We start from the raw sequence: 16,597 nt of genomic DNA, 5'->3' as shown, positions 1-16,597 counted from the left end.
CTCCTTCAAAGAACATCTATAATTTTTCAATTCTCGTCCTGTACATGTAATTTTTCGAATCTCGAAGTCCTCCTCTACCAAACCWCTCATCTCACAATCCTTCAGTAGTCCCAAAGCTCCCCTGCAATGGAATAGAAAATCTCTCCCCAAAACAGATGAGAAATGCCAGGATCATTAATGTCGTGCGACTCGCCCATGTCCAATCATCGTCATCGTCGAACGGGAAATAATCACTCCTCCACCACCGACGCATCACCCGCTTCCCGCCACATGCGACTCCTCTCCCCAAGTCTCCTCACACCCGGGATCCTCGTCGCCCAGAGTGATTCCGAAGGTGTTCGAAATGTGAATCCACGCTGGGAATTGATGACTCCGATCGCTTGTAGGACCCCTTTCCGCGCGTCACGAGCGAAGATGGCGGGATGCGTGAGCCATTCGAGACTGGTTTCTAGCTCCGAGTCGAGGGCTAGCGTGGTGGCCTTGTCAATTTCCGAGGCGATGGAGAAGGGTTTGAAGACATCTCGGAGGGAGGGTGGGGGAGCGCGTTGGTTTGGGGGGAGGGGGAATAGGGGTGATGAACAGACTGGGGTGGGAGGTCCGTCCCAGGGAAGTCCTGGTGTTGGTGGGATGGATCTCGGTGTTAATGGGAGGCTACCGCTTGGCGGAGGGGTTGGAAGGGGAGGGAGACCGCCTTTTCCCAGCCCTTTGAGGATCGATCGGGTTTCCTCTAGCAGGTGTAGTGCTCGATCATGCTGCCCTCTTGCCACCAGCCCAAGGGCTCGAGATAGCATGTCAGAAGTCAGCAATTCCATGCGACGTTGAACAATCGAGGGATGCGGAGGTATAGGCGGTGTCACTGGTCGAGCACTCAAGCTTTGCCTTGCAGCCGAAGGGAGCATTGTGATGGCGAGCAGAGAAGGGCGTGGAAGCTGTGTCTGAGCGCCGTCTCGGAGTAGGTCGCACCATACGAGGTCCGCTTGGAGAAGTGGCAGCTCTTCCATGGATGTCATCTGTGTAACCTCAGAGTCCAAGGAACCCATTGCCTCCAAGCCAGAGATTATGCTCTGCCAAGGGTCGACGGGCGGTGTGTCTGCAGATGGGTCGTCCGGTTGTATAGCAAGCTGCACCAGGACATCGCGTTTATCTCCGAAACGCAAATCACCCAACGAGACCTCTACGTCTCTACCTGTTGCGCGTTTCGTAACCCGAAGTGCTCCTGTGATTTTGACAAACTTTGCGGGTGACCCTTCTGGAAGGCGCAGCCGGAGTTTGACATTCTGATGAGAAGTGGACTGGAGCGCTCCCAGGCATCCGGCCATGCATTCACGCAGCATCATCCAGTCCTTGACATAAGTGTAGCTTGCCTTGGTCCTGGTGGACATTTCGACCATTGAATCTGGCTTGTGTGTCAGACCGAGCCCGAATGAGTGTATTGGTATTTTGGCAGCTTCAGCTCGTGAGACCACAAAGTCGACACTGTCGCTGTCGGAGGTGGCAGAATCGCTGATCAAAATGATGTGCGAGAGTTGGTTCACGGTCCTCCTCTGCATCAACATGTCCATGGCTCCATTCGCGCCTTCAATGACGTCCGATCTCATATTCTTGGGTGCAATCGGGCGGATAGATTCAAGTGCCCTGTGCCAGCCATTCCATCCTTTGTTTGTCAAGCCCACCAGCGGCACTCCGCCGCCGCCAGATCCAAAAGAGACTATCCCCAGTCGATCTCGCTCACCCAAACTGGCAATCATGAATCGCAAGGAGTCTCTCAGAAGACTCATCTTGAGGCCTTGCATTGATGATGATACTGGGATAACTACCACTATGTCGAGAGGTATGTGGATTGACGAATCTCCAAGACGGGATTCTTGTGATCCTTCTCTTGACAATGAGAACTCGGTCGGTGCTGTGCGCGGTGACCGTCCATATCCTGAAGAACGAATCGAGGTTCTACCGGAGTTGCCAATAAAGTCATCATCTTGGTCGGTGGAAACCGACCTGCGATCAGATCCGTTCTGCTTGAGAACAGCAGGATCTTGCCTGAGAATGTTGATCAGGCACTTTCGCCATTTCTCCATCAGATCTGGCTCTCGAAAACGGAGATGAAACGCGGGGAGCCGGGCGACTGACAGTACCAGAGTCAGGATGTTATCATCTGGCGAGATTTCAACCTGCTCCAGGTGCTTCCGAATCAGGATGGAACCCTTGAGCGTATAGCGCATGCTCGTCCCATTCGGAGGATTCCCCTTCAACGGATGTCTCTTCTCCTTGATGCAAATCAACATCTCGCTGAATAAATAGCACTCCAATTCTTGCCAAGAGTGACGGTCTTTGCCCACGCGGATTGTGTCGTGCAGCAAAAGGGTCCCAAATCGTTCATAGTCCAGGCCGTGCCAGTCATCGATGCGTCTGAACAACTCATCCCGAGCCTCGTCGAGCGCCGAGTCCCCATGCACACTGTCCACAGGCCTTTGATAATAGGATAGCGGCAATACTTGAGGCTCATATGGCTCTTCAGATATGGTTGAAGGCACTGGTGGAGGGGCTCGAATGTCATCAGATCGTGGATGCCATTTGCCCTCAAGAACCTCCACCGTGACCAAACATGTAAGGCTTTGTTGTTGCCGAGATTTGTTCAGTGTTGGGAATTCGCTGCGTACAGTCACAAGTGGTGCTGGAATTGGATTTCTTGTCGCGTTCCGGGTATCCGATGCCGATGTTTGGACCGATTGCGAGGATCTGGGCCGCTGATGCCTTTTATGATCAGGTTCTGTACACTCATAAGGTCGAGCCGCACTCTCATTACTCGCTACTCGTCGATGTGACCCGGTCGCAGAATTTATGTATGAATCGAAGCGTTCGCCACTTGATAACGWCTGAGCATGWATCTGGTCGGGCAAAAGATGTTCCCGCGATGGTTGCTGCTTGGGCATTCGCTGGGAACTGTCGTTCTGCCTTGAAGCGCCGTTGGCCTCCCAGGGTACTGGTGTCGTTTCTTCATCTCGTGATTGATCGCGGGGAGTGGGAGTCGGTGTTTGTGTAGATCKAGSWRGCYTGTTAAGMTTGTCGAAATCGATGTTTCCACCTCGACTGGTATCGAGTCCTAGTGGTTCCTCACAGGTAGGACATGTCTGCTCTTGGAACTCTTTGATATATTCATAAAAACAGGCCTCGTGCGCAACGTGACCACAAGTAAACTGCAGGACGCGTTCACCACGCAGCATATGTTCCAATGGTTCCTCGCACGCAGCACATGTGGCGCCCACGAATGTTCGCTCACTCCGACGGATTCCCTTGGATTTGAGCATGTCGTTGCGCTGTTCTTGCCCGCGGTGAGTATTGGATGCAGACTTTCGTGAGGTCAACGTTGCCCTCTCCGTAACAATTGAGGGAACCCCTGTTATGTTGAACGAACGGTGACCGTCCTGAACTAGCCTCTGTGGTGAGACCTGCTGGCGACTCCCTGAAACAGTGTAAGCTACGTTCAGCCATGGAGGGATTTACATCCGAATTCGAATTGAAAAGCGTGTAGGGATTCCATACATACCCAACCCTGCGTGAGCGCCTCCGGTCTTACCTCGCCGTTTGCTACGTCGCGAGTCAAACTCCACAAGTCCGATGGTCACCAACTTGTTAACTGTTTCCTTCGAGTAATGTTCCCTGCGCAGTTCGTTGACGTCCACTGCAACGAGCGGGTAGCCAGATGGCGTGGCAGTCCGATTGACAAACATAAGACATGTAATCTCGGCGCTGGTGACTTTGCAGGYAGCTATTCCGCATTGGCAGCTGCAATGTCGGGTTTCAAGCGTGTATGTTGTAGGATAACAAACCAAGGTTCGACTGAGGCGGTTAAAGGTGGATACATGGCCGACAAGTAAAGCACCTCGACAGTGCGTAGGTGGGTCTAGCACGGAGGACGTTCACAGTGATCGTGCGCCTCCTTCCACCACGGCGGAGGTCGGCTTCAATGTCTCGAAGGGCTAGCGCATCACGCCTGGTAGTTGGCCACTACTGCAAGGTTCATGGCGGCAGGGCTGCTATTAGCCCACCTTTTAGGGGCATGGTAGTGCTGCACCTCATGCACTCACMCGGTGCACATGAGGGTCCGCGGGCATCTTTACATTCCCAGGTCTTGTCCGTTGCTGCCGCTGCCGACCACACAAAAGCGTCAAGGCGAGTGTGCGGACTTTGCGCAGCCCTGTTGACTCGCGCCCAGCCTGAAAGTCCAGAAATGGTGGGTTTCATCCTACATACCGAGATTTCGCGGTGGTGGGTATGAGGTAATGAGCACTCGGCTTCCAGCTCTCAGGATGAGTGAGCATACAGCCTCGGTGATCCCATCAGAACGGGAAAGGTAGTTTTGACAGTGCTGGCATGATTGTTGATTGCCAACATACATAGGCGTGTGCCGCCTCGCTGTCCAGTCTAGAGATCCTATCGTTTGCACGTGCAGAGAAAGCGTGGCCCTGTCCTGCCCGAAAGTCTATGCTGGGATCCAGAAAGTTACTCCGGACGCCGTCGAAGGTAGCGCGCTTTGATCGCCCGACGGCATTGGACGGACTGCAGACTTCAAACGCTCGCGCGGCTACACCTGGCCGCCCACCACGTTGTGTGACTTCCACATCTTCGAGAAGGACGATGAGAGGCTCCCGTCTCGAATGCCGGACCAAGTTCATCACAAGTCGTGGGGATCGCGATGTAGGAGAGGTCGCTTCCCGCGCCCGAGGACGCAGCTGTGGGTCGCGATGCAGGCCAATTTTCTTGTTGCATTCATTGCATTAGAGGAAGATCACCGTCCACAGCTCCGACCCAAAGAACGAAACTGCGAACAGCGCCCGAACGCACCTGCTTGTTCACGTTACATGTATGTGATGATGATGAGGCTAATCAGGCTTCCTCACTWTGCTTCTAGTGCACAGTTCCTGCAAAGGCTCATCACGCTGCAGTGAGTGATGCGCCGCACTAATGCAGGTATCGTCGCCCAACACAAGACCCCACGCGTGTCTGCAACGAAGATTGTCGAAGCTCGAAGTACTGATGAATTCTGATGGCCGAAAATCCCTCGACCTAATGCAAGAAGAGGAACTTTGCGGCTCGCGGGCTTTTTCTTCATCCCTCTGTTAGGTTCATATGCAGTCAGTAATGTGGGGTCCGTTGCAGCTTCTGTCTGCAGTGTGAACCATGTCAAAAACCAAGAAGCAATAATTCCCGCGATTGCCTTATACATTGGACTCGACCACGGCTTTGCGTGAGATCAATGCATCACAACGCATCGACCATTAAATCCTGCTGATAAGGCAGCAAAACCACATCCGATCAGCGTTATCCGTGGGGTGAACCAAACCATTCGAACTCTTTTAGGATCCGGCACTCTACACAAGGTTTCAAAGGAACCGACCAGGCACACACGTGGGGAGCTGCAAAGAACATTCCTATGACCGTTATGACAATGAATGTGTGTTGGACAGCGATATCGTCACTGGTTTTTCTTTTTCGGTCGAGGGGGTCTTCCCTTGTTGGAGATTCGGTATAGAACTTTGGATTTGCGCTCGCGCTCGTCCGTCCGTGCTGTGCCCTTTTCTTACAAGGCTCCGATAAGGCTGGTGAGCGCCATCCCGTCATTAGTACGGAACACGAATCCTTCGGCGGAAATCCAAGTCCGCGCCGCAGGACGATCCACCAGCGCCACGCCTCCCTTTGATCTTGGAAGGAGTTGCTTTGCCTGCATGATGATGCGTGATAAAGGCCCCCAAATGTGGTTTCCACTAGACCTTCAAAGTTTACATCACGATGAAGCGGCGAAGCGAAGCCCTCAAACAAATACGGGAAGAAGGACGAGATTTCACCGAGCCACTCACTTGCCGCTCTGCGTCGTCCTTCATACAAGCTAATCAATAGCATACCGCGTAGCGGCGGGCACATCACCCTCACTCATCCGGAAGACAGGTCCGTCCAAACACCCATGACTCGATCGACATAATGTGCCGTGCGACATGGTCCTTCAATTGACCAACTCCTTCATCATTCACAGGCCGAAACGGGCAGAATATCGGCGTGTAGTTACAACGAGCCGTTGGATTCATCTTTGCTCTTTGCACCCAGTGCAGCACACAGGCATCTCTAGTCCACCTATCAAGGAGCACCTACCTGTTTTGGACCTCGCGTAAAACCAACGGGACACCCCTGCACACCTGTGTTGTCAACCGGGCTCGCCGCGCGCAAGCGATGTCTTGCATTCTTCCACGTGGATATTGCTGCATGGCAGCACGTTCTCATGGAATGTTCTTTGGAAGTTTGAACTGGGACGAAGTCCGTGATGTGATTGATAAGATGGTCAATTTCCAAACCTTGTTCAAGAAATGAAGCATCAGGAAGTCCTCAAACGGCTTCTGTAGATATCCCACCCTCCGACACCGTAGCCAGAAGAAGGCGCGGATAATACGGTTCTCTCCATTCTGCAATGCTTCGGTGAGGATGCAAAAGTACGGAGCTCCCGGCGCCTCAAATCGAATCCTTCGACGGGAATTAGTGATGCACAGTGTCCTTCCTTGCAGCGGCCGTAGTCCCAAACTAGAAGGTAGCGCAGGCCATTCAAAAAAGCAACCTGCAGGTGGAAGATGCTGATCGACAGTCTCACATGTCAATCCACGGGCAGTCTGTTGAGGAATGATGTACCAGGCCCTGACCTGGACATCACAGTCGTAAAGATCTCGGTCAATCGCCCTGAAATTCCACGGCCCATGCTCAAGCCTCGAGGAAGTATTCCGGAGTTACTCTCATCACACGGCCAAACAGCTGATGAAGATGTTCGTACATACGGAGGTGAAGGGCTCAACATCAGCCGCGATTTACCGTTCATCATTTCCACTCCGCACTCGTTCGCATCCCGACGAGCACTTCCGGTCGGAGATTTGGCTTCTCCGGGTTCAGTGTTCACCCTCTCGCGTGCACAACTCGGAAACGCAACACAGCTACCAGGCTGTTGGGCCAGGAACTTTCGTAMCTCGGGACGCTGCGAAATCATGCCGCCTGCTGAACATTTGCAGTGGAGTTGCCGCGGAGTGAACGAGCCTGCTGACTTGTCAATCGGCCGTTCAGCGTGTGCGTTACGATTCTTCGCTCTTGTCTTGCGCTGTAAACTAGTTGCATTGTCAACATACTCTGAGCAATCGAATGCCTTTGATTAATGAACTTTGCAAAGCTCCCCTCCTTCATATATCATAAAGTCGTTTCGTGTTGTACAATCGTGTACCGGGTATCATAAAAAAACAGACCAGAAACTCCCAATTCTCTTCCTCGTTGCCTTCCATACCCTCTTCGTACAGTTGTAGTCCTTGCAGGAAGTCGAAATGTGTTGCCTAAGCACCTGAAGCAATGCTTGGCTTCTTATGATGCGCACTCGGTGCAAGCATAGTCCTTGCGGTGTGAGCGATACTGACATTTCTACCATGTGTCGTTCCTTCCGGCTCCACGACAGGAACGGGAGCTGAACCAAAGAAGCCACCGCCGCTCAGAGCACCAGCCCGGATGCCAGGAAAGGCAGATTGAAGCATGCCTGTGACTCGGGTATTTTGGTATCTCTCGCGCAAGGGAACGTGCATTGGCTGGTAGATCGGTTTACTACCCCATGACCGCGCAATGCTGTTCATGATGGCTTCCTTCTCCTCTTCGCTATCCACCGGCCCGGACGGCAGATTGTCATCATCGGGATTGGGTGCGTTGGCATCAAACGCCGCTTTCTGCAACTTGGCTTGGTTCTTCCGTTGGTACTCCAGTAGAAGCTTGTCGTAGGGCGCGCTTCTCCCAGGCACGGCACGTTTCGCTCCCATGCTGTGGCTTTTGCAGGTCAGACTCCGAGCGCACTGGCCGCCTTGGGGAAGCTCGACACCGCACTGCTTCTCCACATCCACAGGCGCCTTCGGCCGCGCTGCTTTGGTCTTTGGCTCGTCCTTTTTCTTCTTCTTCTTGTTGGGAGCTCCCTCCTCCCCTTCGTCGGCAGCCTTGCGCTTCTTGCTCGCGGTCAGCCCCCCATTCTTCGAAGCCGTTGTTTTTGTGCCTTCCTCTTCCTCGTCCTCACTATCTCCTGCTAGTTCCTTGCGGGCCGCCGCATCACGTGCGTCCTTGGCCTCTTTCTTCTTCCGTTGCTTCTCTTGCTTTTTGTTCAAGCAGCCCTCGATGTGCCTAGGCATGGTGTATGTGGAGACGGCACGTTTGCAGTGATTACACTTGAGCACGGTGGGCTTGTCACTCATGGGTTTACCATGGGGAAATGCCTGTGCCAGGCTCAATGCTACTTTGTAGACGGCCACGGCGGACCGCGCGATGGAGTCCTTTGACAGGGAGTCTGTGAATGTCAGCTGATGGAGACCGTGTCGATATATTAGTTCTGACAACATACCACCATTCGCTTCTGCGCCCTTGACATTCCAAGCACCCGGATTGACAACGGCAGGGAGCTTCTTCTTTATGTCTGGCACGACGTCGGATCGGGCGTCGTCGCTAAAGTCATCGAAAAGACCTTCCAGAGCCRCATTGCCCTCTACTTTGATCGGTTTGGTCGCGGTGACCGGCGCTGCGCCCAGCTTAGTTCCTGTGATGGTGGCATGGGAGGCGGGCGGTGGAACGGAGGGACTATTCTTACTCTTGCGACTCACGATCGGCGCCATGATTGCGGCTTCGGGCGCGTATTCTGTGTAGTGAATGTAGTTCCCCCGGCAGCACAGCTAAGTATTGCCGATTGAGATGGGGACACTCGGTTGTTTGATATCGTGAATGTCACGCGATGTGAGGGAGCGCGAGGTGATCTTTCACCCGGAAGTTGCGCTGAAAAGTTAGCAAGCGTTACCAACAATTGCTTACGTTGCCAACGCTGCCAGCCCTCGGATACCGGTCCGAGCTACTCGACCAATCGGATAGCTGTATCACATGCTGAATCAATACATCYGCGTAGCGATATCAGCCGATAACGATTAGCACCTATTGCTCTTGGCGCTGTTGCACGGACTCAAAGAGGTTATTGACGTTAGTAATACAGCACCCCTACCCGAGACCCGGCGCCCGAAAGTGGGGCAATCCCGCCCGATGCGGACTAGCTAGACTTTCCCAGCGCGTGCTGTTCGACAACTTCTCGCGACCGCATCACTTTCCATCACCCGTGAGATGATCTAAAAAACTCAACGATATGCCGCTCCTTGGCCCGACCATGGACGGCAGGAATGAGGTCTTTCAGCGACTGAAGCCGCCTTGTGTTGCGCTGAGCCAGGCCGCGTTGGCGCTMAACAGTTCGTCTCGGAATGTTCAGACGGTGGCTATTCGACTGGCAGACCTGAAGGATACACTCACGGCCGACACCAAKCCAATCTCGCTTGATGAGAAACTGGCCGACTATGTCTTCTTTCCGTTGTCTCAAATACTGAAGTTCAGCCAGAACGTGTCCGTCCGTTGCTTGGAGCTGACGTTCCAATGCCTGGCGATACTCATATATCGAGGATGGCGCTCCCGTATTCAGGCTCAGCTTGCCGGACAAATAGTCATACTGTGCACACTCATGGCAGAGAAAAAGCCACAAGGCCTGGCAAGCGCAGAGACCACAGATGAACTGCAGGCAAGTGCTTTCACATGTCTTCATCATCTTTTTGATGTTCTGGACGTTTCATCCGAAGCTACGAAATCGCTTGTCGCAGAGACAAACGTTCCACAATTAGGGCAGACAATCAGCACTATCCTGGATGGTATCGTGGACGGAGCTTCGTCCCAGAGCCAGGCCGCCGCCATGAATGCAATGCGCTCCTTGATGACCAACGTTGCAACCCGAGACATCAAAGCCGGCTTCCTTCCTGGCATTGTGTCAAAACTTACGAAAGTACTTGTACCGCAGACGAAGCAAAGACGAGACCATACTGTATTGATAGGCGCAYTTGACGTCCTTCGAGATGTGTTTGTGGCAACTTTGCGAACTACTTCACCAAAAGCAACATCTCATCAAGCAGCGACTAGTTCTGATGCCACCTCTGAGCAAGTCGCTTCCCATGTCATTAGCGACAAGTGGCTAGAGACTGCGGCGGTACAGCTCAAGCCGGCTGTGGAGAGCATCACTCGTCTCAAGAGCAGCAGCCGAGACGACGTCAAAGAAGCACTCGCACGCTTCTGCTTTGTCATAATCAAAGATTGTCGGAAGACACTCTCGAGCTGTGCCTCGATCGCTCTGGAGACGTTGCTTTACCTATCAACCGAGCATTCTGGTGATGCCATCAAATTTCAACTGGAAATGTTGGCGACGTCGGACCCAACACTGTCAAATCTGCTGCAAAGCACTCTCCACAACTCGCTCCAGTCGTTGCCAACGCAGATGCAGGCTTCCGACGAACAGGTGAAAGTGCAAAGGATTGGACAAATCAGCACAGCATACGGTATCGTGGGCGCGAGCGGTGTCGATACGAGCGTCGTAGACCGCCTACTAGCCAATACACTACGTGACAGTGTTGTTGCCACCATTCAATCGCCAGGGTTGAAACAACAAAATACGCCAAGCACAATTCCAGTGCAGTCGCTCGAGCTAGCTACAATTGACGAGGCTGGGACCAAAACTGAATTCCAATCGCCTCTCGTGAGATACCGAGGACAGGAACGACTGCTAGCCGCAATACAGAGCCTTGCTGTGGCTATCAGTACCACAGCAACATCCTCGTTTGTCACAGATCTGGCTCGCTCACTCCGGCAGTCCCAAGGCGAAGTGCAGATTGCCTCGTTCTGGCTACTTCTTGATTGCACCCAGGCTATGTATCAACAACATAGTGGCGTAGACGCATTTCTCTGTCTCGACAGTACCTCGTCCGAGGTGTACCGTGAGCATCTGGAAGACCTCTACTCGTTCTCCCTTGGTGTATTGTCTGAAGCGTCAGATGAGCCTATCGATCCTCGCTTTCAGGCACTGGCTTTGCGCACATTAGCTTTGAAAGCTGAAGTATCAGGCGAAGACTTCCGCTATGAGCTTATCGATGCCTTGTATCCAGTCTTGCATACACTGGCAACACCGGATGAAGCACTGCAAAGAGATAGCATCACCACGTTGAACATCTTTTCAAAAGCTTGCGGCTACGACTCGGTAAAGGATCTGACTGTGGAAAACGTTGATTACTTGACCAACGCCGTTGCGCTGAAGCTCAATGCTTTTGATGTCAGCCCTCAAGGTCCCCAGGTTCTTCTCATGATGGTGCGGCTGGCCGGACCGAGTTTGTTGCCATATCTTGAAGACACTATCAACAGTATCTTTGCAGCACTGGAGGACTATCACGGCTATCCCTTGCTCGTGGAGCTTCTTTTCCGGGTACTGGGTGTTGTGGCAGAGGAAGGCTCCAAAGCGCCACATCTTAGAATTACCGATGCCGACCGAGGGCAATTGCGCCGCATGTGCGAAGATAGATGGCAGGCAAGCAGTATATCATCGCTAGCAACTCTCTTGAAAGATAGGAAGGATGAGCAGACCAGGGTGAAGGCAGAAGCAGAGCTGGAGCCTCATCCAAAACGACCCTGGAAGCAAGCTGGAGATCATGAACCCGAGGCTGATCCTGGCGATTACGACGATGGCAAGGAAGAAGCAGAACGATTTACTGATATCGATACACCACCACCCGCTTCCAAAACATACAATCTGCTACTCAAGATATCCGATCTAACCCAGCATTTTCTTCCATCAGCTTCCCCATCTCTACGAATGTCGCTCCTCGCACTGATCAAGACCACGATCCCAGCCATCGCCCGCCATGAGAACTCCTTCCTTCCACTCATCAACACCCTTTGGCCGGAGATCGTCTCCCGACTCGATGATCCCGAGCCACAGGTCCTTGCAACAGCACTGGATATCATCGCTCTACTCTGCGAGAACGCTGGAGATTTCATGCGCAGTCGCATAATTCAACTGTGGCCTGCGATCTTGGAGATTCATCAAAAGACCGCCAATGAGATATTACAGATTGCTCAACCTCCGAATGCTAAGCGGAGGGAGAAGATGTCTTCGGCGCTGGTTGTGGGGCAGGATGTTTTGAAGAAGGCAGTCGCTCGCATGCGTTCCTCACCTGCGGATTATAGTGATACTTCTACGAGGATGGTGTGGAGCTCCCTGGTGGAAATGGTTGTTGCTGCTGTGCAATTTGTAGCGATGCCTCCGGAGAGGTTTGATGAGGTTCTGGAAATGCTTGCTCCGGTTTTGGAAGAGGAAGAGGTGAGGAGTGCTTTGGAGAAGGTTAATGCTGATGCGGTGTGGTTGGTTAGGGTGAGGAGTGGTGTTGTTGGTGTGCCCAAATTATCGAGTGAGGGAAGGTGGAGATTTGCTGCTGTTGGTGTATGAAAAGTGTCGTGGATACTCATCATGTTGGTACATACACTTCGTCTCCTGTACATTATCCAACAGGCATCTGATTGTGAATCCGGAGGGGAACAACTTCCCGCGAATGTGGTCGGTCCTCATTGTCAATCAACTTCAACAAGCATGCATCTCAAAGCAAACTTCCCAACCACCAATAAATATACCACATCCCGAACAATTTCTAATCAACAGCGCATTACATCTCCCCGAACCATTCCGAAGGAGCTATAGCAATGCATGAACGATGATTTCCAAGCATACAAGTTTGCACGACGTGTTCCCAACAATCAAAAAAAAAAAAAATCAACAATTTTGACAAGCTCCCTGTTTGCGAAACCGCTTATGCGAACAAACAGTGTACCTCACGGCCCACTTTCCCAAACAATTCAATCACTTGCACATATAGCAACGTATGAAGAGGAGAGAGAACAATCCATTCTTGTTGTGTTTTCAATTGAAAAGTATACGATTTCTATATCTTACTGTTACGAGTTCTTTGGGTCTGCTGTGGTGGTGTTTGCCGTCATTACGGATATCAAAGCTACGAAACACTACTACTGCTCTTTGCTTCCCGTTCGTTGGCAAACCCGAAACACATTTGAGACATTTGTGCTTTTGCTTGAAAGAGAGAGAGAGAGGGAGAAATCAGTGCGTATCYGTCAACTCTTACGAAATGGATCCAAACAACTAATACATCTCTTCTTCCCTCTCCACAGTGTGTCATCAAAAATACACCCATTTCACAACTTGCAAGAAACATGTTCCGATGCATACACATAGTACGTTTCCCTCTCCCTCTTCCCTTCCCATCTCTACTCCTTTTCCTTGCCACTGACTAACAGAGGACTTGCAGTGTGTCCGAAGAACATAACAGAAGACATCACCCGCATCATCTTCTGTGAAGATTATCATACGACAAGGATACATTCGGATGTGAGGTGTCCGCATTGTTCTCCGAGGAGTGTTTATGGGATGATGTCTGAGGAGGAGGATGAGGATGAGGGCGAGGAGGAGAGTGGTGGGAATGCGTATCCCACGCCGCCGAAGAGTGGGAGGTCTAGTGAGGGGTGAGGATGGAGAGGAAGAGGTCAGGGTGGAGATGGAAGCAGAGATGTGCGAATGAGAGTGATGGTGAGAGCGGATTGATTGATTGATTGATTTGGCAACGGATGAATGTGGATGAGAGGGGACTTGCAGACATCTGACTTTTTTGATATCGTTGAGCTGCGGCTAAGCCGAGTCATCTTTGATACACCTACGGCGTGATGTCCATGCTCCAGAGAGCAATTTTATCGAGCTGTCCGGCATTCAGAAGCCTATCTGTAGCACGCACATTGCCGATTGGTGTCCGGCTTCAGTGCTCCTCAAACTTCGAGGCGGTGGTGATTCGTGGTGGGCAGCAGAACGGTCCATTACGGGAGATTCTGAGAGAAATGTTAGCGGACGGAGTGGGATTGAATGCACGGAGCCCGTACTTTACCAAGGGTCGCTGACTCCGACGCATTTCACGCCATCTTCGTGAACGTGCCAGTCACACTGCTTGCGTATCATCGCAGCCCACGTCTCATGCGATGGCTGCTCTAGTAGTACCCTGGCGAGGTCGAGCAGACTCTGTTCACACCAGTCGTCGGCGGATTCCCCTTTCAGAAGGTCGGTAACTTGTATCCCAGTGACCACAGCAATGATGCAACGTCGCAGGGGAGATCCATCCAGAGTATTCTCGTAAATGAATCTTATTTGGTCTGTTGCGACGATATTGAAGACGCCCATGTCGTTAATGAGACGATTGACGCACTCGTTCTGGAGGGCTGGAATTTCGCGACGGTCTCCAAAGCACCATAGAAGGCAGAGCATGTGACAGTGTAAGCTGAAGAGGAAACTTTGATCAAGTGCTGGCGCGTCCGGTAGGGCTTTGGTGTACAGCCAGTCCTTGAAAGCGTCGAAGACCTTGTTTTCCTCGTCTGGAAGGGAGATGGTGCCGTCTAGACTCTCCGAAAAACGACCTTGTTCGACATTTCTGATGGCGACTTGGAAATATCCAGAGTAAAATCCCAGGAGACCTCTGTGGATCTCGTAGGTCGCGGTGTGCCGGCCGGTGCCCACTTTCACGCGGATCCAGCTGCCGAATGCTTTACTGTGAGGAAGCCGTCAGCATGCGCATCGCCATCAATGTGATGAAATTGTGACATACCCGTCAGGCTGCTGGTCAGGCGTCGATGGAAGTGGCAGTGTCATGACCGTCTCGATTGCTGCCGCCGCATGCTGCACGACTGGCCACGAAGAGGATCCGCCACGACCCCGACCCCGTCCACCGCGGGTGCCACGGCGTCCACGTCCTTGTCCTCGTCCACCTCGAGTGGGCCCGGGTCCCGCAGCCACGTCTGCCCAAGTCGACATTGTTATGCGCGGAGCGAATGGCGGAAGAGGGTGTTGATGCAAAGTCAAAGCGGAAATTCCAACTCGAGAAAGTGCGGAAATGAGGCCAGTACGTCATGCAGCAAACAAATCCCTCTGTCTCGCTCTCCAAGTCCAGCGGAGAAATTCATGAAGCATCCAGAATCCTCCAGGAGACCACAGTCCCAATAAATCTTCTAGAGCGAGCGGCGAGATGTTCGCGAGGCGCTCTGGCATATTACCTCTGTGGAGTACTTCTAGTATAAGTGCGAGACTTCCCTCGATAAGTGAAGTGAAAGATCGACCGCCTCCTAAGATGGTAGTCTCTAGTAGTCCAAGCGAAATCGAGTAGCTGAAGTCCTCTAGATAGGCAGGGTTAAAGGTAGACGGGGCGACGAGATCTTCGCGAGGCGCTCTAAGATATTCCCTCTATAGACAACTTCCAGCATAAGTGCGAGACTTCCCCCGATAAGTAAAGCGAGGATTTAACAGCCTCCTAGGCCAGCTTAGACGAGAAGTGCTCTTAAGAAGTCTAAGCGAGATCGAGCGGCTAAAGTCCTCTAGATAGGCAGGGTTAAAGGTAGAGCGAGCGACGAGATATCCGCGAGGCGCTCTAAGATATTCCCTCTGTAGACAACTTCCAGCATAAGTGCGAGACTTCCACTAATAGATGAAGTGAGGGATCGACCGCCTCCTAGGCCAGTTTGGAAGAGAACTGCTCTCGAGAAGTCCAAGCGAGATCGAATAGCTGAAATCCTCCAGATGGGCAGGGTTGAAGAACCTGAGTTGGGAGGAGGGCCATGTCCAAAGGCCGTCCATCCGAGGTGCTGGGATGAAGTTACGGCATTCCATTCGGTGGGGGCGATTAGATCCTCTGGTATCGCTCAGCTGGGTGATGAAGCCAGCGTCTCAGTGAGGGATAATTGCTCTCGTCAAACGGTGGTGAGAGGGAGTGGCCAGAGTCCTTCGAGAGTAGGGTGTCTGAGAATTCAGGTCGAGAATGACAGGGATAGAACTCGTGTTGAGATTTCCATGAACGTCTTGTGATGCTCCATCTGGTGAGGTGAACTCTACACCTCAAAGATGATGACGAAAACAGTTCACTCCATCGACCAGAACACTGCCCCGACCAACTTGTAGCGGAGTGAAGTGGCCAGACTCTTGCAAGCGGGCAATTTTCTGGATGAATGAGCCAGGATATGCACATGGAGAGGATGTATCTGATGCGCCGTGCAATATCTCGTTTGCCTCATCCAGTCGCACCAAGGCGAAGCATCTGATACCGTTCGACTGRGAATGGCTGCGCAGAATCCCCGTTGACGTGACAATCATCTCAGCAGACCTGAGTGGGTGGGCTGAATGGCTTGATTCCTCCAGACCGAGAAAGAGCAAGCGTTCCAGCTGACAGGTGAGACGAGGAGAGTTGTTGATGTGGTTGTGAAGACGCTCCATAAGGTATATCTCCCGCAAGAAGCTCTTCGGTAATTCAAGTGAAGCCGCCACCGGCTCCCAAGTGACAAAGATTGCACGATAGTCCGGCAGATAGGAGTCGACTCGTAAGACGATACGAGTTGAGTGCTGCAGATAGGATATACCAGCAAGACGAATGGTCGAGTAACTTTGCTAAGAGGCGGAGGGGGGAGGACAGAGACGCAATAGTGAGCTGAGCGTCTTCATGTGTGGAAAGGCAATCCTTTTGTCAGCAGACCAGCCAGCTTTTCTCAAGTCCAGAATCAAGTGAAGGACAATGCAGACTCGAGTCCAGGAGTCTTCAGAGCGAGACCTGTTTTCGATAGGGGAGTCGATATACTACGTCAAGGATAAATTTCGTCGTTCCAGATC

At 52.3% G+C, this 16,597-nt stretch overlaps 4 protein-coding genes; 1 reads left to right on the top strand and 3 right to left on the bottom strand.

Annotated features, from left to right (window-relative positions):
- Positions 1–230: 230 nt before the first annotated feature.
- RCC_10648 (related to von Willebrand and RING finger domain protein) lies at positions 231–3,728 on the bottom strand (the record flags this gene model as incomplete). XM_023775875.1 has 2 exons in its annotated part: positions 231–3,460; positions 3,545–3,728. The coding sequence occupies 2 exons, from the start codon at positions 3,726–3,728 to the stop codon at positions 231–233; spliced, it is 3,414 nt and encodes a 1,137-aa protein (XP_023631643.1).
- Positions 3,729–7,355: 3,627 nt separating this feature from the next.
- Positions 7,356–8,663, bottom strand: RCC_10647 (uncharacterized protein; the record flags this gene model as incomplete). XM_023775874.1 has 3 exons in its annotated part: positions 7,356–8,341; positions 8,396–8,569; positions 8,639–8,663. The coding sequence occupies 3 exons, from the start codon at positions 8,661–8,663 to the stop codon at positions 7,356–7,358; spliced, it is 1,185 nt and encodes a 394-aa protein (XP_023631642.1).
- A 515-nt stretch (positions 8,664–9,178) lies between these two features.
- RCC_10646 (uncharacterized protein) lies at positions 9,179–12,343 on the top strand (the record flags this gene model as incomplete). The annotated part of the gene is made up of 1 exon (XM_023775873.1): positions 9,179–12,343. One exon carries the CDS (start codon positions 9,179–9,181, stop codon positions 12,341–12,343), a length of 3,165 nt encoding a protein of 1,054 aa, XP_023631641.1.
- A 1,494-nt stretch (positions 12,344–13,837) lies between these two features.
- On the bottom strand, positions 13,838–14,758 carry RCC_10645 (uncharacterized protein; the record flags this gene model as incomplete). XM_023775872.1 has 2 exons in its annotated part: positions 13,838–14,495; positions 14,553–14,758. The coding sequence occupies 2 exons, from the start codon at positions 14,756–14,758 to the stop codon at positions 13,838–13,840; spliced, it is 864 nt and encodes a 287-aa protein (XP_023631640.1).
- Positions 14,759–16,597: the final 1,839 nt, after the last annotated feature.

This window comes from Ramularia collo-cygni (genome assembly GCF_900074925.1).
Source record: "Ramularia collo-cygni strain URUG2 genome assembly, contig: RCC_scaffold23, whole genome shotgun sequence".
In the NCBI taxonomy this organism is placed as follows: Eukaryota; Fungi; Ascomycota; class Dothideomycetes; order Mycosphaerellales; family Mycosphaerellaceae; genus Ramularia; species Ramularia collo-cygni.
This window is presented reverse-complemented; position numbering and strand designations above follow the sequence as displayed.